Source organism: Eublepharis macularius, chromosome 5, assembly GCF_028583425.1.
Source record: "Eublepharis macularius isolate TG4126 chromosome 5, MPM_Emac_v1.0, whole genome shotgun sequence".
Lineage (NCBI taxonomy): Eukaryota > Metazoa > Chordata > Lepidosauria > Squamata > Eublepharidae > Eublepharis > Eublepharis macularius.
In genome coordinates this window covers 12,383,996-12,409,029 of record NC_072794.1, presented here as the reverse complement: position 1 = coordinate 12,409,029, position 25,034 = coordinate 12,383,996, and the positions used below count along the sequence as shown (strand labels likewise).

At 48.4% G+C, this 25,034-nt stretch overlaps 2 protein-coding genes across 6 annotated transcripts in view; one reads left to right on the top strand and one right to left on the bottom strand.

Annotated features, from left to right (window-relative positions):
- The window catches only part of CRLF1 (cytokine receptor like factor 1), a 30,861-nt gene extending 22,041 nt beyond the window's left edge, over positions 1-8,820 (top strand). The window contains exons 5-8 of one of the 3 annotated variants that reach the window (XM_054979174.1): positions 4,208-4,365; positions 4,904-5,072; positions 7,025-7,209; positions 8,236-8,820. In XM_054979174.1, coding sequence (XP_054835149.1) covers positions 4,208-4,365; positions 4,904-5,072; positions 7,025-7,209; positions 8,236-8,259 — 536 coding nt within the window. In that variant the 3' untranslated portion in view covers positions 8,260-8,820. Of the gene's footprint in view, positions 1-4,207; positions 4,366-4,900; positions 5,073-7,024; positions 7,214-8,235 lie in introns of all 3 variants that reach the window. The other 2 variants (XM_054979173.1, XM_054979175.1) reach the window with 2 other exon arrangements.
- Positions 8,821-10,015: 1,195 nt separating this feature from the next.
- On the bottom strand, positions 10,016-24,723 carry REX1BD (required for excision 1-B domain containing). 3 transcript variants are annotated; one of them, XM_054979049.1, is made up of 7 exons: positions 24,638-24,710; positions 22,470-22,558; positions 20,879-20,962; positions 19,560-19,642; positions 16,303-16,507; positions 11,732-11,820; positions 10,016-10,429 (listed from the first exon to the last, which is right to left on the bottom strand). In XM_054979049.1, the coding sequence occupies exons 3-7, from the start codon at positions 20,888-20,890 to the stop codon at positions 10,357-10,359; spliced, it is 462 nt and encodes a 153-aa protein (XP_054835024.1). In that variant the 5' UTR covers positions 20,891-20,962; positions 22,470-22,558; positions 24,638-24,710; the 3' UTR covers positions 10,016-10,356. The 3 variants fall into 3 exon arrangements, with proteins under 3 accessions (XP_054835024.1, XP_054835025.1, XP_054835023.1); XM_054979050.1 differs by lacking the exons at positions 20,879-20,962; positions 22,470-22,558 and having other exon boundaries at positions 24,638-24,723; XM_054979048.1 differs by lacking the exons at positions 22,470-22,558; positions 24,638-24,710 and having other exon boundaries at positions 20,879-21,715.
- Positions 24,724-25,034: the final 311 nt, after the last annotated feature.

Below are 25,034 nucleotides of genomic sequence, written 5' to 3'. Positions count from 1 at the left end.
GGCACATGAGAGTCAGCTATCAAGGGATAACCACCTATGTGTGAACCCACCCCTTCCAATCATTCTGTTTCTTTAGTTTCTGGTTAGAAACCAGATAAGACAAGAGAAGGCAAGACAATTAGATACACAACAGAAAAAAGGCAGCCCTGATTGCTTTTCAACAATGAAAATAAAGATACCTCCAGGGCTTTTTTTCAGCGGGAACGCAGTGGAACAGAGTTCCGGAACCTCTTGAAAATGGTCACATGGCTGGTGGCTCCGCCCCCTGATCTCCAGACAGAGGGGAGTTTTGATTGCCCTCCGCGCCGCCAATCTCAACTCCCCTCTGTCTAGAGATCAGGGGCGGGGCCACCAGCCATGTGACCATTTTCTCCTAGGGCAACCCACTGAGTTCCACCACCTCTTTTCCCAGAAAAAATGCCCTGGATACCTCTATTTGCATACCAAAGATCATAGCCCGAGATCCCATCCTCACTCAGACATCTTGCTGAAAGGTATCAATTTTGTGGGCTGCATTCATTTAGTCTGCAAGTGCCTCTCCTCCATCTATAGAAAAGCCTTGGCTTTAACTGTTTTTTTTTTCAAGAAATAATGACTTTGTTGTTCTTATTCATGTATAATTGTCCTCTAGTTTATTATCAACAGTTCCAGACAAACTTCTGCAGGGCATGAAATAGCAGACGGTTCTTCTCATTATAGCAAAGTAACTTGTGGAACTTGCTGCCACAAGATGGAGTGGGCAGGCACCAGATGGCCAGTTTGGTGTAGTAGTTAAGAGCAAGCAGGACTCTAATCTGGAGAGCCAGGTTTGATTCCCCTCTCCTCCACTTGAAGCCAGCTGGGTGACCTTGGGCTAGTCACAGCTCTCTGGAGCTCTCTCAGCCTCACCCACCTCACAGGGTGTTTTGTTGTGGGGATAATAATAACACACTTTGTAAACTGTTCTGAGTGGGTGTTAAGTTGTTCTGAAGGGCAGTAAATAAATCAAATCTTATTATTGTTGTTTGAAAATGGGACGAGACAAACGCTTAGGGGACACGCCCATCCATGATGTCAGGGGTACCTCTGAATAGCTATTTAGCCGATCCAGAGGTATCCATTGCAGAAAACAGAGTGCTGGACAGGGGGGGCTACTGGTCTGATCTAGCAGGGCTCATGTTAGGATCTTAATGTACAGGAAGACAAAATTTTATAGGAGCTAGAGAACAAAACAAAGGCATAAGCAGCAGATGATACACAACCTGCTCTCCCTCCCCCTGCTTGGTTGTAGCACAGTGGTTAAAATCCAGAAGAGTCAGCCATGTCAATCTGTAGTTGCAAAATATTAAAAAATAGATGCATCTGATGAAGAGAGCTGTGGTTCTCGAAAGCTTATGCTACAATAAAGTCGGTTATTCTTAAAGATGCTACTGGACTCTTTACCATAGTGGTTAAGTGGGTGGGTTGCAAATCAGCACTCTGCTGGTTCGAGTCCCAGTATTGCCATGAACTCAGTACTTGGCCTCGGGTAAGCCACTCCTCTCAGCCCCAGCGCTCCAGCTGTATTGTGGGGATAATAACACTGACTTCATTCACTGCTTTGAGTGAGGCGCTAATTTAGAAGAGCGGTATATGAGCACACTGTTGTTCTTATTATGAAATGCAAATTATGAAACTCAATCAAATTCTAAGTAGCAGCTTTAGTGGCAATCATTGGGAGCGTGATGTCACTACTAGTCACATCTATGACATCACACACAGGGGACGATGACCTCACTTGCAGAGCCAGGAAATGTGTGTGAGAGAGAGGCCGTTCTCTGGGTTGCTTGAAAGATGCATCCCTCAGAGAAAGCAGGAAATAGATGATATGGGAGCAAAATTGCTCTTAATCTAATTAGGAAATTTCTCCTGGATTCTCACTGCCCCCCCACATTTGAAGACATCTGTTTCTTTTTAACCCTTTCTCTATCTGCCTGGATCTCTGCCAAGGCAAAGTTGTGCTGGCCAAGAGAGGCTGGTGGGTGGAATGATGGGATGGGCAGGGGCTGCCCCCTAAGAAGACACACACGCACATTTTATAATGGGTCCCATTTGTGGAGAAACACTCCCATATATGGCCAGAAACGCCATCCTCCACTTTCAAATATCTGCCTTTTCCATCGCATATCAGTCCCTGGCCAAGTAAGCAATTACTGAATAGCATGCTGCAAGAATTCTGCTGCCGGGGCAAGAGAAATAGGTTCATGAAAGATGAGGCTGCCTGTTCTCTCTCTGCACGAGTTCCTGTTCTGGCCTATTTCCAGTCTGCCCCAACCCTGCTGTGTGTGTGTGTAGATGATCATCTCTGTGTGTGACTGGATCAGTCCTCCTGATTCAAAGATGCAGCAGTTACCCTTCTTCAAAAGTTGCTGCCTGTTGTGTCTCTGCAATGAATCTCTGCTGAAGGTTTGCCTCCTTCAAATCTGGAGGCATGCTTCGACGGGTGATTTAAGGAAAGTGTTTTGGGTGATAACTATGGCTGCTGTCACTAATCCAGATCAGCACAGAGTATCACAACAGGATTAAGGACTAGCACTTTACTGTCATGAAATGGTATACAATAAGGGTATCAACAGGTGACTGACATATGAACCATTTATTATATTACTGGGTATTGCGTCTTGGAGGCTGCTTTATCCCAGTACCCTTCGTGATTCAATGTACTACACACAAGAAGGAGACATTGTTTTGCTTAAAATGGTTTTATTAAATATTGAATGGCAGATTAGATTTGTTACTTAGTAAGCATTCACAATTGTCTTTCTTTGTACTAATCCAGATCAGACACTCTTTGGCATACCAGTAGAAAGTGTGCGTCTCTGTGTGTGTGTACCATACACAAGGGAGAGTGCATTTTCAGTGTACTCCGTTCACTTTACACCGCTCCTTTAAGATTGGGCAGGGCTGTCACCCCTTTCTTGCGGACTACGATCAAGAGGGAGAGAATGGCAAAAGTCAACTGTCTAGCAAGCCCTTGCGGGTCTTGATTCTTTCACACAGCTGTGATGCTACATGTATACAGCTTTTTTAATTACACAGTTCCTTTTTTATGGGTAAAAGGCCACGGGGCCATTCCATGCATCCTGAGAAAAACCCTCACGCCCCTGCGTTTTTGCAGGGGGCGTAGAACTCTCTTTAGAATTCAGAGAGAAACGCTGTTTTAGTGAGAAGCGATTTCCACCCTGTTGCATGGTAGTGGAGGACGCTGGATTTTTAATGGTTTCTAGAACATCTTTATCCCATCTTTTCCTCCAGAGAGCTCAAAAGTGGCAGGCAGTATCTCCCCTACTTCCAGTTTTATCCTCACAGCAACCTGTGATGTATGTTTTAGGTTGACAGAAAGAATGACAGTCCCAAAGTCACCCAGCAAGCTTCACGGCTAAGTAGGGTATTTTAACCTGGTCTTTCCAGCCTGATGTCAACCACTGCACCAGACTGGCTGTCTTTAGGGTTACCAACTCCTGGTTGGGAAATTCCTGGAGATTTGGGGGTGGAGGCTGGGGAGGGAGGGGTTGCGGAAGGAGACCTCAGCAGGTTATAATGCCGCACATAAAGTCCAAATTCCAAAGTAGTCATTTTTTCCAGGGGAACTGAACTTTATGGTCTAAAGATCAGTTGTAATTCTAGGTGAGCACCAGGCCACACCTGGAAAATGGCAGCACTAGCTGTGTTATAAGACACTCTTATCGACTGCCACTTTAAATTACCTTCAATGCTGGAAAGGTTTAGAAATCTTTCAATAAATAACCATTTATCCCTTGTTGGCCTTCCTATATTTGCATGTGTGAATGGGGAGCACAGAATTTTCACCCAGTTCCAGCCTCAAGTAGAAGCTGCTCCCTCCCCGCAACGATTTATAATAATAATAATAACATTCGATTTATATACTGCTCTTCAGGACAACTTAATGCCCACTCAGAGTGGTTTACAAAGTATGCCATTATTATCATCACAACAAAACACCCTGTGAGGTGGGTGGGGCTGAGAGAGCTCTGGGACAGCTGTGACTAGCCCAAGGTCACCCAGCTGGCTTCAAGTGGACGAGTGGGGAATCAAACCCAGCTCTCCAGATTAGAGTCCTACGCTCTTAACCACTACACCAAACATTGAGACTTAAGCTTTTCACAGAGCACCTCCCTCTCACACACACATTCATCCCAGTTTAACAACAGTTGTGCTCACCTCACAGTCACTACTGACCCACCCTCGAATGTCCACGTGAGCCGTGTCGGTGACTTGGAGGACCAACTCAGCGTCCGATGGAGTGCACCACCAGCCCTCAAGGACTTCCTCTTCCAAGCCAAATATCAGATCCAGTATCGAGTGGAGGACAGTTCGGAGTGGAAGGTGAAATGCCTGGAGGGTGTGGAGGGAGAATGCGTTGGGATGGGAGGGACAAGGAGAGCCAGCCATTAGGTAGGGGGAGCTAAGAAATGTGGGGTAATGGTTTCATTGACACAAATACTATTTTTGCCATAATTTGGGTGCCATTTTGGATTTTCAGCTAGGAGGTGGTTTGGCCACCCCGATGCCATCTTGGATCGACTGCCGTAAACTCCGTCTGTCCCTGGTGACCTACCCCAGGGATCAGTTGCCCAGGCTGCTGGGATCTTTGTGGATTTTATAGCGAAGTTTATACCAAGCAGTAACTTGGGGTTGGCTCTCTGGGATCACCTGATCCTTAAGACCAGAAGGATACTGGGCAAAATCACCCAGCCCCAAAGACCTACTATTCCATCCTCCGACACAGAGTCCTATTGACACAGGAGCAGGGAATCTGTTTCCTTTTTGCCGGGTTCCTGGTTTGAGCCCTGTGGGACCTGATGTGGGCTGGGCCTCAGTCTACAAATTGGAGGTTCTCAGCTCTGCCTCTCTTCCCCAGCAGGTTGTGGACAACGTGGGGAACCAGACCTCATGCCGCCTGGCAGGGCTGAGACCAGGCACCGTCTATTTTGTCCAAGTGCGTTGTAACCCGTTTGGTATCTACGGTTCAAAGAAGGCTGGCATCTGGAGCGACTGGAGCAACCCCACAGCGGCCTCCACGCCTCGGAACGGTGAGTGTTTCATGTACCACATGGAATAAAAAGGGATATTGTACAAAATAATACTGTTTTGTATAAATTAAAAAAATCACAAACATGTTAAAGAGGGTGTGGCCGAAACCGAGAAAGCCGGTGAGCTAAATGGGCACGTTTACACCGTGCAGGGCTGCAACCACTGGCCTCTTGTTCAGCTGTCTGGCCTCAGCAAGGAGCATCAAAGGTCTGGGGTGAAGCCCGTACTCTCCGCCAGGTGCCTGGGCTCACGGTTCCCTCTTGGCGGGCTTTTGGGGCCTCCTTCCAGCTCGCTGTTTGGGGCTGCCGCCACCTCCCCTCACTCCAGAAATCTGAGCAGATGTCAGCCCGGAGAAACCAATTCCGTGCCAAAGGCAGACCTGTGCAACCTTTGGGGAAGGAAGCGAAGAGCCCCAGGAGAAACGCTGACCTCGCTGTATGCCCGGCACCTGGATTTCTTGCTCTGGAGCCAGGCTGGAGGTCTTATTCCCCAGCTGGGAGGGCCGTATGCTCTCGGCCCCGAAAGTCACTCCATGTCCCCCCCCCCCTTTCCAAGCCAGTCTTCATGTAATGTCATCTTTTTCCTTCTAGCCTTTGGGACATTAGAAGAGGGAGGCAAGAGGTTATTTGCCATCTTGAGAAAAAGCAGTTCTGTGTTTAATTGAACACAAATTTCATATCGGGCCTATGGCTTGGGTTAACGTGGGACTTGTGGGGGAGAGCGACCCCATTGGTTTAGTAGGGAAACGGAAATGGCGGCAGATGATCTGGTTTGCAAAGGAGGTCAACTACCAACCCAGCATGTCTGTGGAGGGGAAATTGGGCTCTGGGAAAAGCAAAAAAAATGGACAGAAAGGTTTTTGAGAGGTCGGGTGTACAGGTTGCATATCTCCAGTGCTCTGTTTCTAGGAAGCTTGCAAGCAGGCCACATGGGCAAGAACCTCCCCGTTTCTCGTTGCCAGTACTTGGTATTCTGAGGTAGACAGCGCCAGAACACGGAGGCTCCGATGTTAGTTATCATGGGCTAGTTATGAGAGTTCTTCCAAAAGAACCAAAGGGGATCTCCCCATTCAGAGGCAGTAAACCTCTGAACCCCAGAGCCAGGAGGCAACATCAGGGGAAGACCTCGGCCTGTGAGCCCTTCAGTCGGCCCAGAGTAAACGGGCAGCCACCATGTGAGACAAGATGCTGGACTCCCCATACCATTGGTGTGATCCAGCGAGGCTCTTCTTATGCTCTTAAGCACTTTGCTAAGCTAGAGAGAGAAGAGAAACATGATAAGTTTATAAATTTAAACATAGGCTTCGATCTTGGGCAATATTTTTGTGGCACAAGGATTTCCACCTGCAGAGCATGACTTTTTTTGCCTCCTTCTCTACCAGAAGCCTGAAATGCCACGAGGGGGGCAGAGTGGGAGAGAGGAGGCGAGTCAGGCTTTGCTGGCGGAAGCCCTTGTGCCTTTGAAACTCTGCTCTAGATCCAAGCCACGGCATGAAGACAGTGCACAGAGAGAGGACCTTTCCTGCGTTCCCCATAATTCCAGAATTTGGGGTCAGTCAGCTGAGGAAAGAATGTGCTTCTTTGCATAATACGTAAGTTGTAGAACTCACTGCCACAAGATGTGGAAATGGCTGTTTAGTTTAGATGCCTTTAAAAGATTAGACAAATTTGTGGAGGAGAGGTTTGGCTGTGGATAACTAGTCAAAATCGCTTAATGGAACCTCTATGTTCATAGGCAGTTTACCTGAGAAAGCCAGAGGACTGGGAACAAGCAGCCCAGAAAGGTCTCGGTTTCATATCTGGGTTGGTGGTTAACAGGTCCACCTGGCTGAACCAGAAGGTGCTAGGCACTCCATGCATTTTGTTCCTGGGCATCTACTCTTCAAAGATAGACTGCTGCTATCTGTGGAGGGTCCTTCACCATTCCTCAGCCATCTCTTGCTCTTTCTCAGGACGGGCCACGGGTGTCTGCGAGCCAAAGAATGGAGAGCACAACAACACGCTGCGCCGGGAACTCAAGCAATTCTTCGGGTGGATGCGCAAACATGGAAGTTCGTACGGCTGCGCCAACCTGAGCATCAAAATGTACGACCAGTGGCGCGTCTCGTTGCAAAAGTCACACAAAACGCGGAACCAGGTAGGTAAGGAGATCCACAATACTCCTTCTTTGCAAGGCGGGAGGGAGGATCACAGGGCTGGATCAGGCTCACAAAGACCTGGGGCGATTAGGAACCGTCAAGCGTGAGATTCCCCCCCTTGATAAATTTATATTTTGCTTTATGGCTTTGTCCAAAATAACTTTTATTCAGGCGTGCTGCAAAGCAAGTTAAAAGCAATGATGGCTAGTAACTTTTGTGGATTGTTTTGCAAGGCCAAGTTCTTACAAAGAGCGAGGCTTGGTGGTTCAGTTCCCGCTAGGAAGTCCCACCCTCAAAACCAAATATGGATCAAGAGTTAGTGAGGGAGAGAAAAAACACACACTATACATTCTCAGATATACTCGTCCTTTTGGATCTATCTTCTGGAAAATGAGATTCAGCATTTGAAATAGCCTGAATTTGGGATTGCTTCAAATGCAAAGAAAGCAAAAACACATGTTCAGGCCAGGCCTGCAAAGAACTATCTGGATTAACTCTGATTTGCACGTTACCTGCCGAGTCCGAGCTCAGCCCTGTGGCCATATTTATGGGTGAGCAAAGATTGAGAGAAAGCCCCATGAAAGGGGATCCAGGAGTTGAACCCAGAAGCCCCTGGATGCAGGGGAGGGGTCTACCCTCCCACAGCCACAGAAGGAATGAATGTATGCAAGACTGATTCCTGTAACAGCTTAGTAGGGTCACCATTGGAAACATGAAACGGGACTTCCTGGGAAGCCCACAAACAACCTCTGCAGGGAGCTGTCCCCCCCCCCCCCCCGGCCTTTGTTTGCCACTTCTGATATATTTCCTCTGAGCATGGAGGTTCCATTGTGGCAAACCAACCCGCTAGCTGTCTCTCGCAGAAGACGGCACAAATTGTCTTACCAAAGATCCATCAGGTCCAGATACAAAGGCAACAACAGCCAATCGCACCTGTGGCTCGAGGGGGCAATGTCCAAATTTTTACCTGTCCTCCAACACCTGAGGTTAATTTTGTGCTTCCAAACGTCTTGCTTTCTTCCCAGGTCCTATCCGGCGATAAATCCTAGCAAAGTTTGAAGGAGCAACAAGCCCAGCCCATGTGGACTCTTCTGCGGTTGCAAGGACCGGTTCTTCTTTCCTGGCAGGACAGGGAAGCACAAAAGGCTTGTCCTATTGCAAGCTGCTGGAGGAGGAAGATGCTTGTTTTGGGCCCACTGGCTCTGAAAACGAACCTTCTTGGCACCATCATGTTCACTTCCTCCCTGTCAAGTGGCAAGGAGTGCCACCACCAGCTCTCTCCTCCCCGTTCCTGCATCTGAACAGACCTTGGCTCAGCAACGTTTCTCGCGCTATCAGCACTCCGGAGAACGTGAACATCCCCAACTCTTCCCATTTTTGCCCCCTTTGTGTCTGCCGCAAGAAGCTGGAGTTGCTACTAGGGCTTACCATCCCCCTACCAACCCTCAAGAGGGCTCAGCAACCCACCGAAAAACGAAAACTCGGCCAGTGAGCTCAGGGGGTTTTAGAAGCCTGGAGATCCGGGTGAGTGTGAAGGAAGTGGCCAAGTTATCTCCTGAAATTTCAAGATGATTAAAAATAAATAAATTTGTAGTACATTTGTGTTCACAGGTTTCCGTCTGTTTGAATGTCTGTGAACTGCTGGTTCTTTGTGAGGCTGCTAGTCATTTGAGTCGCAGTCCAAAAATCTGCAGACAGGAGTTAAACGTACAACTCGCCCCTCCTCGAGAGGAGCCCACAGGACTTCTGGTGGAAGAATAACCCTTTTGGATCAAACCAGAATGCTGGATTAGATGCTGAACCTGAGGAACTCAATTTGAGTCCAGTAGCTCCTTAAAGACCAACAGGATTTCTACGGTATAAGCTTTCAAGAGTCAAATCTTCCTATCTGACAAAGGGAGCTTTGGACTCTCAAGAATTTTTATTTCCTGGAAACTGCTGTTGGTCTTTAAGGTGCTACTGGACTCAAACCTTGCTTTTCTACTGCAGAACACAGCCACCTGAAACTGAGGAACTCACTGTCATATGATATTGTCTCTAGGTAGTTTTAAAGGGAGACTAGACAAATTCATGGGAGGAGAGATCCACCAATGACAATAAGCCATAACTGGAACCTTCATGTCCAGTAGTAGACCTCTGAATACTAGTTGTTGAAGGATAACAGCGTATCTTGGTCCCTAGGCTTGTGATGCTTCACAGAACATCAATTTGGCAACTGTGGGAAGCAAGAAGCTCTGACCTCAGGAGGAGGAGACTCTTTATCCAAGGAAATCCAACCAGGTGGTGGTTCTGGGAATGCAGGCCATGAAAGCCATAACTCACAACTTTCTCTTGCGGTTTGTCGCCAGGGGGTAGACTGCCACTTTACATGGAGGTTCCATCTTTTTCTGAATCCCGCTGATTCAAACCTGTGTTCCATCTAGTCCAGTATCCCATGTCCTGCCGTGACGAAAGAACCCACAAGCAGGGTGTGAAGCTCTCTCCCCCTCCCCGAGAAACTAGAGGGAATGTCCAGATCACACGCCTCATTAACTTCCGGGTGTGTCGTAAGGCCTACCTGTCTGTGGGGTCAGTCTTTGGGGCTTTAGAGTACATTTGGTCATGGATGGGGAGAAGTCAATGAATCTAATGAAACATTTGACAAGATGCTTTACTTCTCCTGTGGTTCATGGCCTGTCCTTCTGGGGATGGTGGCTAGGCTGTTCCATCTAAATATATAAATAAATTCTGACACCCGTCACCCCCTCCTCCCAGGAAACTGATCTGGAGAAAGTTGATTCATCTTGAAAAGAAAGAAAGAATTCATACAAGTAACTGATTTATTGAAGGGAGAGAGCCAACTGGAAAGATAAAACACAACACACACACACCCATTTTGGACCTGCTGCAGAGAGGGGAGAAGGTGGGTCTACTCTGAAGGTGGCCAGTGGGGTGTTTTCTGTAAGAGACGGGGACATCACAGGGCCTGGCCAGGCCTTAGCCACTCCTGCCATGACATCAGGACTGTGTGCGAGTCAGCTCCACGGAAGGTCAGTACAGAAGGGCAAGAAGGGGCATAGAGCACTCAGGACTTGGCGGAGTCTCACCCCGCCCAAACATCTCCCCCCCCCCCTGCTTCGCCAAAGCTGATCCCTCGGGATGTCCCGTCAACTGCTCTCTTCCGAATCGTACTTGAAGTCTTGGAGAATTTCGCTGATTGCCTCGATGGTTTGAATTAGCCTGCGTGAGCCGGATGGAAACGATAAATAAAGCCGCATATGGAGGCGATTAGTTGCACTCAAGCCTCCCCCCCCCCTGTCCCACCACCCTCTCAGCTCCGATGCTTGTTTATGAAATGCTACAAGAGGCAAGCAGAGCGATGGGATCGGGTGCGGGGGGGGGGGGGGAGCCGACAAATTAAATAACCAACATTGAAGGATGGAGAATGGGGAAGGTGGGGCAGACATTAAAGAGCTTTCCTGAGGCCCCTTCTCCAATAGGAGGGTGGCTGTGGGATCCTTTTCCTACCTCTCTGCCACCAACTTGGGCCCCAAATAGAAGGGAGGGGCGCATTCTGCTTTGGTAGCAGGAAGGGTCATTTCTCATTTACAGGGCACCAAATTCCCAAGAATCACCTCTTTAAACTGGAGAGTTTTCAAAAAATGGCCCTCGGTGCTGTGCACTGTGGGAAATTCAGTGATGCTGCCAAGGAGGATCATGGGAGGCTTGGTTTCCATCACTCTCCCCTCCCTGAGAAGATCACAGTTGTCTTATGGGGCCAAAAAGGTACCAAATTATTCCCCCAACCTTTTAACAACCGGGAGGAGAGAAATTAGGACCAGACGAGCAGAAAATTGGCAAGAGGGGAAGATTTAAACATTGCCCCCACCTCCAAGCAAAGGACATCCTTTTTGAAACTTTACTCCTCTCAGAAGTTCACATTCTGTCATCCCTCCTTCCCATATGGAATCTTCCAGAACAAATTCCCCCTCCTCCATTGGTCTTTTTTAAACTGTAAGCCTGAGGGCGTCCTGTGGCGGTGAGTTCCACAATTCACCTAAGGCCTGATTAGGCGATATGTTAAACACGGTATGTTAAACACGAGGGAAAACCCCCACCCAACTCGCATTTAACACATCATCTAAACAGGCATTGTGTGAAAAAGTACCTGCCATGTCACACCCTGCAGTTTATGTGCCTCCACTTCTATGTGTGTCTCTGTGTGCGCACGCACGAATGGCTGCCACATTCACACTCCAGTGGGGAGAAGTATTGCAATGCTCCTGTGGCTCATGTACCCTCGCCAGCCTGTACAGCGGAGGCCTTTTGTGCAATGCGCCTCTCTGCTCTGAAAGAATATCCAGGTCCTCTCTGCACATGCAGTTCGCTCACTGAGAGGCCCCAGATAAGAGCTGCGCACTTCTCTCTACCAGACCAGAGCCAAGGACCCTTTTCAAAGTGGGATCTGACAATACGCAATGGGACAGAAGTGGAGGAAAAGCCCTTCCTCCTGGGAAATCCACACTGCATGGCTCTGCTTACTTCTGCTTCAGCTCCCGCACTTCTTGCTCATGTGCGCCCACACCGGGATGATCTTGCACGTTCTGCTTGGCTAGTTGCAACTCTGCAGTCTGGGAAGGGAAAAAGGAGGAAGTGAAAGGCTCAGGAGCGCCCAGAGGGACACATCCACCCCCTCCCCTCTGATGGAGTAACAACAGGTTCGAACAAACCCCTACACTGAATTCCGACACTACCAAAATTAAGCCCATTTGATTACAAATGTGTAATTAAAGCGCATTGAAAAATACCCGCTTGTTTGCTTGTGAGCCGGCCTATGCTGTAGCGTAGTGGTTAAGTGGTTGGGCTGCAAATCAGCACTCTGCTGGTTCAAATCCCACTACTGCCATGAGCTCAGCAAGCGGCCTTGGGTGACCCACTCCTCTTGGCCCCAGCTCCCAGCTGTGTTGCAGGGACAATAACAACACTGACCTTGTTCACCACTCTGAGCGGGGCACTGATCTGTCTAGAAGAAGAGTATCATAGAAGGCAGCTGTATCATAGCGGTTAAGTGGTTGGGTAGTGAATCAGCACTCTGCTGGTTCGAGTCCCACTACTGCTATGAACTCTGCAGGTGGCCTGGGGTCAGCCATTCCTCTCAGCCCCAACTCCATTGTGGGATAACAACAACACTGACCTTGTTCACCGCTTTGAGGGGGCCCTGACCTGTCTAGAAGAGCAGTATATAATCATCATCATCATCATCATCATCATCATCATCATCATCACTACTATTTTCGAAGGGACTTCCACACCAAAGAGAATGCTGGCATTTGGAAGCCTAGACCGTGGCATATTTTGATGCCTCCCACGAATCACAACTTGACTAATTGACCGGGATTTTGTGTGTGTGTGTGTGTGTGTGCGTGCGCACGCGCGCGCACGTTACGCATGCAATCCATCCTTGTATTGGGGGAGTACACAGTATCCACGAAGGGGCCTCACAAAACCAAGCTGCACAGAAAGCAAGCGAATATATTTACACAAGCTGTGGAACTGTTTCGGAAGCCCTTCACTCCGCTGCATGCATCCCACTATCTAGGGCGTAAGCACCCCATTTCCCCACCTCCCTCATTCTCCTATGAACCACCCCTCAACCGCTGTTGTTGTTCTGTGCCTCTTGGCACATTCATTCATTCATTCATTCATTCATTCATTCATTCATTCATTGTCTGCCTTTCGTCAATACAATCCACATGACAGGACAGCCAATAAACAAAACAATAAGGTTTGAATTGTAGAAATCTGAAAACAAGCAGACATCTGAAACACAGCCAAAACAAAGCACACGTATTAAAATGACAAGCACGCTGCAGAAATCACCTAGTAGGATCGTACAGCAACAGACCGTACAGCAGTCCACAGGCTTCGTTCCTTTACCGAAGCATCTTTCAGAAGCATTTCATTGCAGTACGCCCCTCATGCCTGCGCAGGAAAGCCCTCTTGAATAATTCAGATTTGCAAAGCCATGAAGGGTTTTGTACGTGATAGTCAATCCCTTGAACTGAGCCCAGTAACTGATGGGCAGCCAATGGAGTGACTCTAGAACGGGAGTAATATGCACGCACTGCCTAGATCCTGAAAGTAAATGAGCTGTGGCGTTCTGCACTGGCTGGAGTCTCCGAGTTGATTTCAAGGGAAGATCTGTGTAGAGTACATTACAGGAGTCTAGTCTCCATGTTACCGTGGGCAGCCTGGCCTGTGGGCCCCTGCTTTGACACGGCTGATCTGGCCACCTGGATCCATGCCAGGCTACATGGCGTTGGAGAAAAGCATTTTTGCATCTGCATTCATTTGTTTCTTCAAGTCGTGCTAGATCTGGTATAGTCTCTAGGCTCTTAACCAAGGCCGGTGCGCCCATTGAGGCCAGGTAGGCGGTGACCTCAGAGTGCGAGGGCACCGGAGGGGGTGTCGGGGGTGTCGGCATGCGCCGCAGAGCTGGCGTGGCTGGCCCGCAGCTGCTGCAGCCAGCCAGCCCCATGCCGCCGCCACATGCTCCCAGCCAGGCGCAGCAGCCCCGAGCCGCTGCCGTGGCGGTGTGCGGAGCACGGAGCAGCCTCCGCCCGCCACCCCAGCCATCCGCCAGCGAATGCCACCAGCTTGCACTGCGTGATGACGTTATCGCGTGATGATGTCATCATGCAGTCTGTGGCGCGCATGCACGCGCATTGCCACAGGCGCCAGAAACCCTGGCGCCGGCAGTGCTCTTAACTGAGTCTGCAAGGGCCTATTGAACCCCACTGAAAGTGGAAAGCACAACGTCTTTCAAGATCTTTCTCTGCTTCCCCTGCCAGCATCATTTCCATCTTGTCTGGGTTCAGTTTCCGTTTGTTCGTTCTCAGCCATTTAACCACAGCAGTCCGGCAGCGGCTCAAGACCTCTGCGGCATCACTAGGAGATTTGGAGACAGCGCTGGGCGTCACCAGCATATTGATGACATCCAATTCTAAAGCTAGGAGTGATTTCTCCAAAAGGCTTTACACAGAGGTTGAATAATATGGGGGATAAGATTGTGTCCTGTGAAACCCCACGAAACAGCTCCCACACTGAAGACAGCAGCTCTCTTGTGGCAACCTTCTGAGTCAGGGCCATGAGGAACAAATTAAACCAGTCCCTGCTACCTGCTCTCAACAGGTCTTGGGATTTTAGCAAGTGTCCTACGTTCAGTCATGCAAGAGTTAAATTGTTGTTCGGTTTGTTTAGTCAGATAGCTAGTGAGCATAGAACCACTTAGGCCTCGAGTAAAAGTTCTCGCCATAGAAAGGGGAGTCTTTAGTCTTTATGGAGGAATCCAGAATTCACCATTGGGTAACCAGTTGGAGTGGAGGTTGCCATCAAGTCATGGCTGACTTATGGTGGCCCCTGGTGCAGTTTTCATGGCAAGAGACGAACAGAGGTGGTTTGCCATTGCCTGCTTCTGCAGCCCTGGTCTTCGTTGGAGGTCTCCCATCCAATTACTAACCGAGGCTGACCCTGCTTAGCTTCTGAGATCTGACGAGATCAGACTCCCCTGGGCTATCCACGTCAGGGCAAAAATGAAACCTTGCCTTCAAGTCATACCTGACTTATGGCGACTCCTTGCAGGGTTTTTATGGCAAGAGACTATCAAAGATGGTTTGCCATATCCTGGCTCTGCAACCCTAGTCTTTGCTGGAGGTCTCCCATCCAATTACTAACCGAGGCTGACCCTGCTTAGCTTCTGAGATCTGACAAGATCAGGCTCACCTAGGCTATCTAGGTCAGGGTGGATAACCAGTTAACTAGCAACATATACTATGATTTTATTGCTCTTTGTTCAGTCTTAGTCTTCTCCAGTCTCTCTTCTCTTCTAGTCTGATCACCAAGATATAGAGATGTAGGCATTGTTAGCTATTCTTTATTTTCTAACCAATGTACCCTTTTCCCTGATATGTAACAAAAGCATTTTTCTAGAGCTAAACAACACAGGAGTCTGTCTACTTATTTCCACTTCGCTCATATTAAACTCTGCAACTAGATCCACCGACACATGGTCTACTGTACCAAAGGCAGCAGGTAGAACCAAGAGGCGCAACGAAGAAGCCTGGCTTTGGTCTGTGTCTCTGTGCGACAGCGCAGCCTGAAAGGGGTCCAGAGCAGATCCAAGAAAAACCTAGAGAGGATTTGCTCTCTGAAGCACGTTTCCCAGGCAGGTCAGATCAGAGACAAGGCAATAATCTGTTTTCTAAAGGGTGTTTTAAAGTACTGGATGGATAAACGCCTCTCTGAGCGGCTGGGGGAAGGTGCTTTAAGTTAGCAACCGATTTACGATAGACATCACAGGCTCAATACCGGGGTGGTTAATTTACAGTCATATTCTACCTGCTTGGGGTCTCCCCACAAGTATGAAAGAACACGGACCTTGTGAGTGGCTCAGTTATGTGGCTCCTGTGACTGGCATGGGTGCCAGCTACTTCACTATTAGATATAGCCGTGTATGTTAAAAAAAGGGAGCTCCTACAAGAGCGCCAAAGAGAAACCTTTTTACGAGAGGTTGAGGGAGATGATGGAGGCACATTTACCTCTCAACTGAACTCTTACTGCCTCCCCTCCATCAAATTCTTGAACCTGAAGGCATCGTGACGGACCACGAATTAGTCTAACCCCTCTTTAAAGCTATCTAAGCCAGTGGCACCGCTACATGACATGGGTCAGTAAACCACAAACGCTAATTCTGTGTTTAGCCTTTTTCTTGCACAGAAACGAAAAGCATAGCAGAATTATATGGGGATTAAAGATTCTCCAGAACGGCAATTCCCCCACACGAGAAAGGCCGTTTTCACACTGCTTACTGGCCACGGAACATCACGCCGATCTCCTGGAACGATAGCGTCTTTCTGGCACGATAGCTGTTCTCGCATGAAATTGCACCAGGAAGAAGCTGTCGTTCTGGGAGCTCAGTGCGATGCTCCATGGCCGGTAAGCAGTTTGAAAACGGCCAAAGTCAGGAGCGTGACGCAGGAATCAAACCGGTTTGCATTCGTGGCAAAGGAAAGAGTTCACAACACAGCAACACCCCATTCCTCCTTCCTCCTCACCAGTTCGAGTTTCTCTTTCTCCTTCTCTTGGATACGTCTCAAGTGTTGGGCAAGATCTGCACGCCCGTGGGGACCTTCAAGCTGTCCTTTGATCTGCAGGATCTCCTGCGAGATTCCATTGAAGGCCAGTGTGATCTCGTGTACCAGCTGACGGTACCGGACAAAGTCATACGAGGGGCCGCTTCTCAGGTACGCTCGGTGACCTCTATGGACAGAAAAGGACTGAGAAACAGGAATTCAAATTTCACCCTCCCTAGTACGGGGTGTCACAGCAAACTCCAGTGGCCAAGAGTTCCAAAAGTTAATTATGTATCATGAGTACAGTTGGGGGGGGGGGCGGTCAGACTGGATGGCCTTTCCTCTCTTCTCTTTTACAAATTTAGCCACAAGCACCAGCCAAAATGAGCAGGAAGGAGCCTTGTAAACAACGGCTGCTGACAGCCGGAGAATCCAATTAAGGCTGCCAAACTGCTCATTAAGCAGGTAAAGGGAAGAAGCCTCCCCGCTCCCTGACCTTGGACAGGATCTTTCTGGGCGCTTTTTCGAAAGGCATTATTAAATTAGCAATTCTTCCCCTCTTGCAGACGTGGTCGCCCGGGGAGGGGCCATCACCCGTATCCCCTGCGGCGCTGAAGGGCCCGCTCGCTTGGAATCCCGGAGGGCTGTCAGGGTTGGGCATTTGATTCTTGATCCACAGAAGTAAATTATCCACACACCCGCGCCCCTGTGTCCCCCCACCGAGCTTGCTTTGCAAATAGAAGACAGGTGTCTGGGGTAGAGCGTTCCCTTTTCGGCTCATCTGGAGTTCATCAAGCACCCGGAGAGAAGGCCCTGGGTGGGGAGGAGAAAGCAAAAGCCTCAGCTGGGCCCCTTTCCCAGCAGGATGGAGCAGCCCAGAGAGAAAAAGAGCCCTGGTGTGCACAAGGGGGGAGGCTATGAGTTGGAATCCACCCCAGGGCATACCATGGGCACACCGCAAAACAGCTGCTGGTCACTTTCTGGTGGGATCTTTCTATTTTTGGCAAAGCACAAAATCTAAAATGGACCGATAACCATTTTTATCCCACCCTGCCTTCCTCCAAGCTGCACAGGACGGGGTCCATAGACTGTATTCTTGCAACTTCCCTGGCAGGTAGGCCAAGCTGAATGACTAACCCGAAGTCACCTGTCTCAAGGCAGACCCCCAAATCTCATTTTGGTTCTGCTTCTTCATTGCAGCACTCAACCCCCTTTGCACCATTTTTGATTTCTTGCCCTTTTCTGTAGAAATGTACACATTTCTTCAGCATCCTCTGTGCATCAAAAAACGGTGTATACTGTATACAGGGCTTTTTTTCAGCTGGAGCACGCCGGAACAGAGTTCCGGCACCTCTTGAAAATGGTCACATGGCTGGTGGCCCCGCCCCGATGTCCAGACAGTTTAGATTGCCCTCCGCGCATTAGCGTGGAGGGCAATCTAAACTCCCCTCTGTCTGGAGATCAGGGGGCGGGGCCACCGGCCATGTGACCATTTTCGCTGAGGGCGATTTAAAAAACTCCCCCCTTGTTCCAGCTGACCCAAAGTGATGTCATTGTGTGGTCCTGAGTTCCACCACCTCTTTCCCCAGAAAAAAAAGCCCTGGCTGTATACATATATGTATGCATGTGCTGTTAAGTCACACTGACTTACAGTGATCCCCACAAGCGCTTTTCAAGGCAAGTGAGAAGTGCGATTGCCACTGCCTTCCTCTGCAGAGTCTTCCTTGGTGGTCCCCCATCCAAGCAGTTTCAGGTGCGTAGCTGTGTTGGTCTGCAAGTCCACAGCACCTTAAAAGTCCATTTTCCGTGGTATAAGCTTCCACGAGTCAAGCACCCTATTCAGCCCTGAGACACAGGATTCTTATCTCACCACAGATGCTCATTTCCTGCATTTCCTCCCCTGTTCTAATCAAGCAGATTATATTTTGCATTGTACCTTTGCATCCTGACTCCCTTCTCTGCAATACCCCTCCCACCTTCTGATTGGTGTATAAGAGCTCAGGGATCTCCATTTCTTTTTTATCTGACGAAGAGAGCTTGGGTCTTGAAAGCTTGTACCCTGGAAAATCTTGTTGGTCTTTAAGGTGCTATCGGACTCGAATCTTGCCCTCTCCCAGTACCGACCCAGTTTCATTTCCAAGAGCTGGCAAGATTGGACTATACTATACCATTCCACATCCCCCTGGATGTATAAACTCTGTCTAAATGGCATATAATTGTATATGCAATGAAAACCGTTCTAAAAAGCGGAGAACAGAAAAAACAAAAGAGAAAAACCAATCTGTTTATCCCACTCCTGGGTGGATTAAAATTATTCCTTTTTCTCCTGAAATATTAGAAATATGCAGGGACCCAGGATGTGATCTTCAATGGGATCTCCTCCAACTTCTAATGAAGACAGGCAGTCCTCGAGGTACAGCCCCACATGCGATAAAGTTAGTTCCAGCTTATGCCTGGGTGAGCTAAAACTGTACCAGATGTATTAAGATTCGTTCTCAGTTAATGCCAAATGTATATAGTTACGTTCTGAGCTACCTCTGGATGACTTAAGACAGTCCTGAGTTTATTAAGGTTAGTTCAGAGTTAATTCAAGATGTATTAAGACAATCCTGAATACAGTATGGTTAGTTTTGAGTTAGTCCTGGATGTATTAAGACCGTTCCAGATGTATTAAGATTACTTCCAGGTTAGTAACAGATGAACTGCAGCAGTTCCAGATACATTAATGTTAGTTCTGTGTTAGTCCCAGACGTATTAAGGATAGTTGTGAGTTAGTCCCAGAGGTATTAAGGTGAATTCCAAGTTAATCCCAAACGTATTAAGAAAGTTTCAAATGTATTAGGGTTACTTCTGAGTTAATAATAAACGAATTAAGACAGTTCCAGATGTATTTACTTTAGTTTTCAGTTAGTCCAGGATGTTTAAAGACAGGCCTAGATATACCAAGGTCAGTGTGGGGTTAGGCTTCAATGTATTAACAGAGTTCCAGATGTATTAAAGGATAGTTGTGAGTTAATTCTAGGTGTATTATTATTAACTGTGAGTTTGTCCCAAATGTATTAAGACAGACCCGAATGTATTAGGGTTAGTTGTGAGTTAGTCTTCAATGTATTAAGACAGCCTTGGAGGCATCGAGGTCAATTTTAAGCGAGTCCTGACTCAATTTCCCAATACCCGGATCCAAAAATGCAGAGCTGCAGTGGGCTGCTGGGAAAACCCCTCCCACGATGGATACTCACTCCTCAAAGAGGCGATACGCTTCCACACGCTCGCTCTGTAGACTGTAGAAGCGGCGTACTAAGGCCTGTACATCGTCTTCCGCCTGCAGAAGGAAACGAGATACAACTAACACATTTTTCTTTGCCGCTCTCCGCAGCCAACAGAATTCAGTACGTAAATTGGTTGGACAACTTAGCAGTTCTTGCCATAGAAACAGGGAATAAGTTATAACGTAACATTATATATAGTAGTGGAGAGTGCCCTGGGGTTTTCATGGCAAGAGACTAACAGAGGCGGTTTGCCGTTGCCTGCCTCTGCAACCCTGGTCTCCGTTGGAGGTCTCCCATCCAATTATTAACCAAGGTCGACCCTGCTTAGCTTCTGAGATGTGATGAGATCAGGCTCTCCTGGGCTATCTAGGTCAGGGTAACATTAAATATGTGCGTTTGAAAAATTAAAAACACGAGTGAAAACATCTACAGGTTTCTTTGTGCCCTGATAAAGTACTGTTTGGAAAACGGTCACTGCGTTAACCCAGAGTAGGCCTTTCTTGAAAGAAAAAAAAGTCCGGGTGCATTTCATGGAGCTGCAATGGCTTCTACCTTCCACTGCTAAAAGATGGTGGAAGGAGCATCTTTGAACCATAAAAAAGTGGGACCCGTGTGGACAACACCCACAGGGAATGTCGGCTATGATGAGAAAAATTTAAGAAGTTTGAGCAGGCAAGCTGCTAGGATTGAACCCGATGGAACCTCCCTCTTCCAGGGTGGTCTACCTTCATTTGCCAGGAAGGGGAGACTAGCAACAACAGACAGCCGTCTCCATTTTCATGTCCACGTGAGCTTTACAGAAGCATTTTCTGGAATCGAAGACGAGCGGGACCTTTGGCCTGATCCACCAAGCCCATCTTCTTTAAAGTTCTTAGGTGATGTTTCATTTTCCGGGAAAGAAAATTCATTCTTCTCCGTGACCAAAACCTGACTCTTCTTTGGTCTGTTCTCAGAGCCTTTTTGAAACAACAGCTCAAAGTTCTGGAACTGTTCCTATGCAATTGCTCAACGATTGGAGCGGATTTATTTTTCCAACGCCTCATTTCAATATATATATATATATTTATGCATAAAACTTTGAAAGAGGGTTCAAAGCCCCTCCAGTTGGCAAGCCCACGATCCCCTTCTCCGCCTCCCGCACCCCCCCCAAACCCCAGCTCCGTTTGGAATGGACAGCGTCCGCTTTGGCTTCCTTTGCAGCGGATTTCTTGCCAAGACCAATTTCTCTCACACTCCATAAGAAATTTCCACTGGGCCTTTGAAGCCTCGCTTTGCCTGGAATCACAAACCTTTGGCAGCATCGCGGGAGTGGCGTGCCGGCTGCGTACTTTGACTCGAGTCTGCTTTGCGTGGCTTGAACCAGGGCAAGGATGCTGGCAAAAGGCAGAAAACACAACGGCAACAGCTGCGCCTTGGTAGCTCGAGCCCAAAAACGCCATTCCCTGTTGGCGAAACACACTGCCTGGATTGCAGCAGGCCTTGTGGGTTCATGGCGCCAAAGGGCACAATCTTGCACCCCAACGCACACCCTTACTTTGCCCTTCAGCAGAGGAACCTTGCTGGTTAATCTCCACCAATACATTGAACCTTTGACCTAGCGACAGAGAGCATCTTTTCCAAAATGCCTCTAGAACACAGTTCTGGCAGGCACACGTCTTGCCCCGTTCCAAATGGGGGAGAAAGCTCCCTAGCGCAGGGGAGGGAGAGAAAGCCCATCACCGTAACAGCCGCCAGGGCTAAACCCTAGCCTGGGGGTGGGTGGGTGGTTCCTCCTTCCCTATATTTCACCCAATTAAACTGACAATTTCCATGTGGTCTCTCCAGGCCTTTTTTTGATCCTCCCTTTCTTCATGGCAAGGATCCAGGCCGCCCGCTGGCATCTGTGTGAACGCACGGTTGGAAGGCAGGTCATTTAATTGCAGGTTGCAAAACTGGCCCCCTTCCCTGCCCCGGAAATCCAGTCCAAGGCTCAGACGGTGCAGCTAACTACATAAAGCACACGTGAGTTAGACTGGTGAGTTTGGAGAGAGACTGGTCAAGATCAAGGCTTTTTTTCACGCACACTTCCAGGGCCGCGCAGTGACGTCACTTTGGGTCAGCTGGAACAAGGGGGGAGTTTTTAAAAGTTTAAATAATCCTCAGCGAAAATGGTCACATGGCTGGTGGCCCCGGCCCCTGATCTCCAGACAGAGGGGAGTTTAGATCGCCCTCCGTGCTGTGCACGGAGGGCAATCCAAACTCCCCTCTGTCTGGAGATCAGGGGGCGGGGCCACCAGCCATGTGACCATTTTCAAGAGGTGCCGGAATGCTGTTCCACTGCGTTCCGGCTGAAAAAAAGCCCTGGTCAAGATCCTGGTTCAAGTCTCGCTCAGCTATGAACCCCTAGAAAGCGTTAGGCAACCCATAAGAACAGCCCAGCCAAACCAGACCAGCAAGTCCATCTGTTTCCCAGCCTGGATCTTGTTTCCAGCCAGGGCTTGAAGTCTTCTTCTGCTGATTGCCCCCAGCATCTTGTATGCAAAGATAGTTTGCCAATGAACATGGAGGTTCCTTTTTTTAGCGATCACGGCTAATTGCCATCAACGGTCCCGCCTCCTTAGATGTGCCTAATCACACATGCCAGCAAATCACCTGCACAGCAAGGCGTTGTCTTGTTGGATCCGCAAAAGTCTATTTGGTTTCTGCAAGGAGACACAGCAAATCTCCAGGAATTTCCCAACCCAGAATTGGCAACCCGACTTAAAAACAGGGGAACCTCCCCCCCCCCCCAATTCTGAGCCAGACCTGCTTTTTTATTTTTAATACGTTGTGATCCACCCTGAGCCCGCCCGCGGGGAGGGCGGAATAGAAATTTGAAATAAATAAATAAAATAAATAAACCTGTATGAAGTAATAGCCTTCCCTTTGTACAGGTGCCTTTTCCAGGGCTTTCTTTGAGAGGAAGCGACCAACAGCTGTGAAGCTTCAACCTGCAAGATTGCAATCCTGGGCTCAGAACGCGGATTGCCCTCCAGGGCCATTGTAACTGTCAGTCAATATAAAGAAAGCTGCTGTATCATGGTGGCTAAGACTGCACCCTTGGGGTACCTCCCAAGGAATAAAGTCTGTAACAGATCAATATTACACACGTTTATGTGGGGCTTACTTCCAAGTAAGCACGCATAGGAGAGCAAGGACAGAAGGCTGAGTCAGAAAATCCCCAGTTTGTTGCCAGCTTCTGCTAAAAAACCCCTCTAGATCTGGCTTTAATGGCTGGCAAATCTGCCCCATCTGCAACAGCGGAATAAAGACACCGGCCTACCTTACAGCCCTGCTTTTTTATCAACTGCATTTATGTCCTGCCTTTCTTCCTCCACCCGACTATGGGCAGTATACATGGAGGGCGCTCAGCAGGCCCCCTAAAATAAGGCTGCCAATCTCCAGGCAGGGTCTGGAGATCTCCCAGAATTCCAACTGGTCTCCAGAGATCAGATCCCCTGGAGAAAATGGCTGCTCTGGATGGTAGACTCTACGGCACCATACCTTGCTGAGTTCTTTCCCCTCCCCAAACCCTGTCCTTTCCAGGCACCACCCCCAAATCTCCAGGAATTTCCCAACCCAGAACTGGCAACCCTACTTAAAAACAAGGGAACCTGTTCCCCCCACCCCCATTCTGAGCCAGACCTGCTCTTTTTTTTTTAAGCAAGTCCTGGATTCATAACAGTGTTGTTAAAGCTTTGGCCTCCCAGAAAACCACGCCCCCATCGTCCCTGCTTCCTCACCTCAATCAATTGCTCTAGATGTTACTTTTGCTCTATGATGATGATAATAGCAAGAAAATATTGGTGGGAACATAAGCCAGGAAAAGTTGTTGCAAATGAGAAACTTAAGATCTTGTGGGGTTTTAAAATCCAATCAGATTAAGAAGTTAGAACGTACAATTCCGGATATTACTGTGGTTGAAAGTAAGGAGGTCAAACAAGATGTCAAATTGAAGAAAAAGAGGTTGAAAAGATAAAAAAATATCAAGGGCTAAGATTTGAAGTTCATTGTCTCTGGGAGAAAAATACAATGATTATTTCAGAAATAATAGATAGGCGCACTAGGTGTAGGTCCAAAAGGACTAACTAAACATCTAGGCGATATTGGCACAGACAGGATAACAACTGGACAGTTGCAAACAGCCGCAACACTTGAAACATTACACATACTAAGGTGACTCCTAGACTCTTGGGTAAAATCCGAGTTGGTGACGGACTCCTCACACCAAGTAAAACCCAAACATCCGGTGGACTGTGATATCTCACCGTAATAACAACATACACATGCATATTTGCATAAAGTGTGTACTATGTGCCATCAAGTTGCCTCTAACCTATGGTGACCCAATGAAGGAAAGACCTCCAAAACGTCCTATCATTAACAGACCTTCTCAGATCCTGCAAACTGGAGGACGTGGCTTCTTTGATTGAGTCAAGCCATTTCGTTTTGAGTCTTCCTCTTTTCCTACTGCTTTCTACTTTTCCGAGTATTATTGACTTTTCCAGAGAATCTTGTCTTCTCATGATGTGACCAAAGTACGATAGCCTCAGTTTTGTCATTTTAGCTTCTAGGGAGGCTTGATGTGATCCAAACTCTAAAACCCACTCATTTGTCTTTTTGGCCGTCCATGGAATCCGCAAAACTCTCCTCCAGCACCACATTTCAGAGCAATCAATTTTTTTCCTGTCAGCTTTCTTCACCGTCCAATTTTCACATCCACATATGCATAATAGGGAATGCATAATAATAATATGCATAATAACGTAACAATAATCATGAACTGCAATCCCTTTGCAAAAAGCAGCCTTCGGGGCTCGCGCGCCCTCTAGCGGCCTCAGCGCCCTCTGCACGGCTCAGAGTAAAAATGCAGGCCCCTTAAATACTGGCCGCTTAAAGAAAATTAACTTTGCAATTTCAGTCCTGCTCCCCCACCGCCGCCAATTCACGCAAAGAGAGTCTGGGCTGGAGAGCAAGCCCAGCACTGCTCCCCCTCCTGGTACCCTGTCCCTCCCGGCGCCTCCGCTCACCATTGCGCCACACTCCCCTCTCCAAAGAAGACCGTCTCGCTTCCTGCCGCACCGAGCTCAGCTCCGTCCTCCGTCCGCGCTTGCGCCTCTGGAGCGGGGCCCTCTGCTGCCGCCTGCAGGCCGGACGGGCACATTGCTGAAATGACCCCTACAAGTTGCCCCTTTCAACATGTGCTGTTTTTGCTTCTCTTGCATCCCGTCTCTCTTTAATAAATTATGCACTGAAATAAATATAGGGCTGGCCAATCTCTTTGCTAGTTGACAAAGAAGAGAGCCAATGTGTGCATGTGTTTTGGGAAGGGGGGTGGTCGTCCCAGGTTCCCCACTTACCATGAAACTTAACGGGCCAGTCATTCTCACACTATTACTGCGGAATAAAACTGAAGAGGGGGAACCA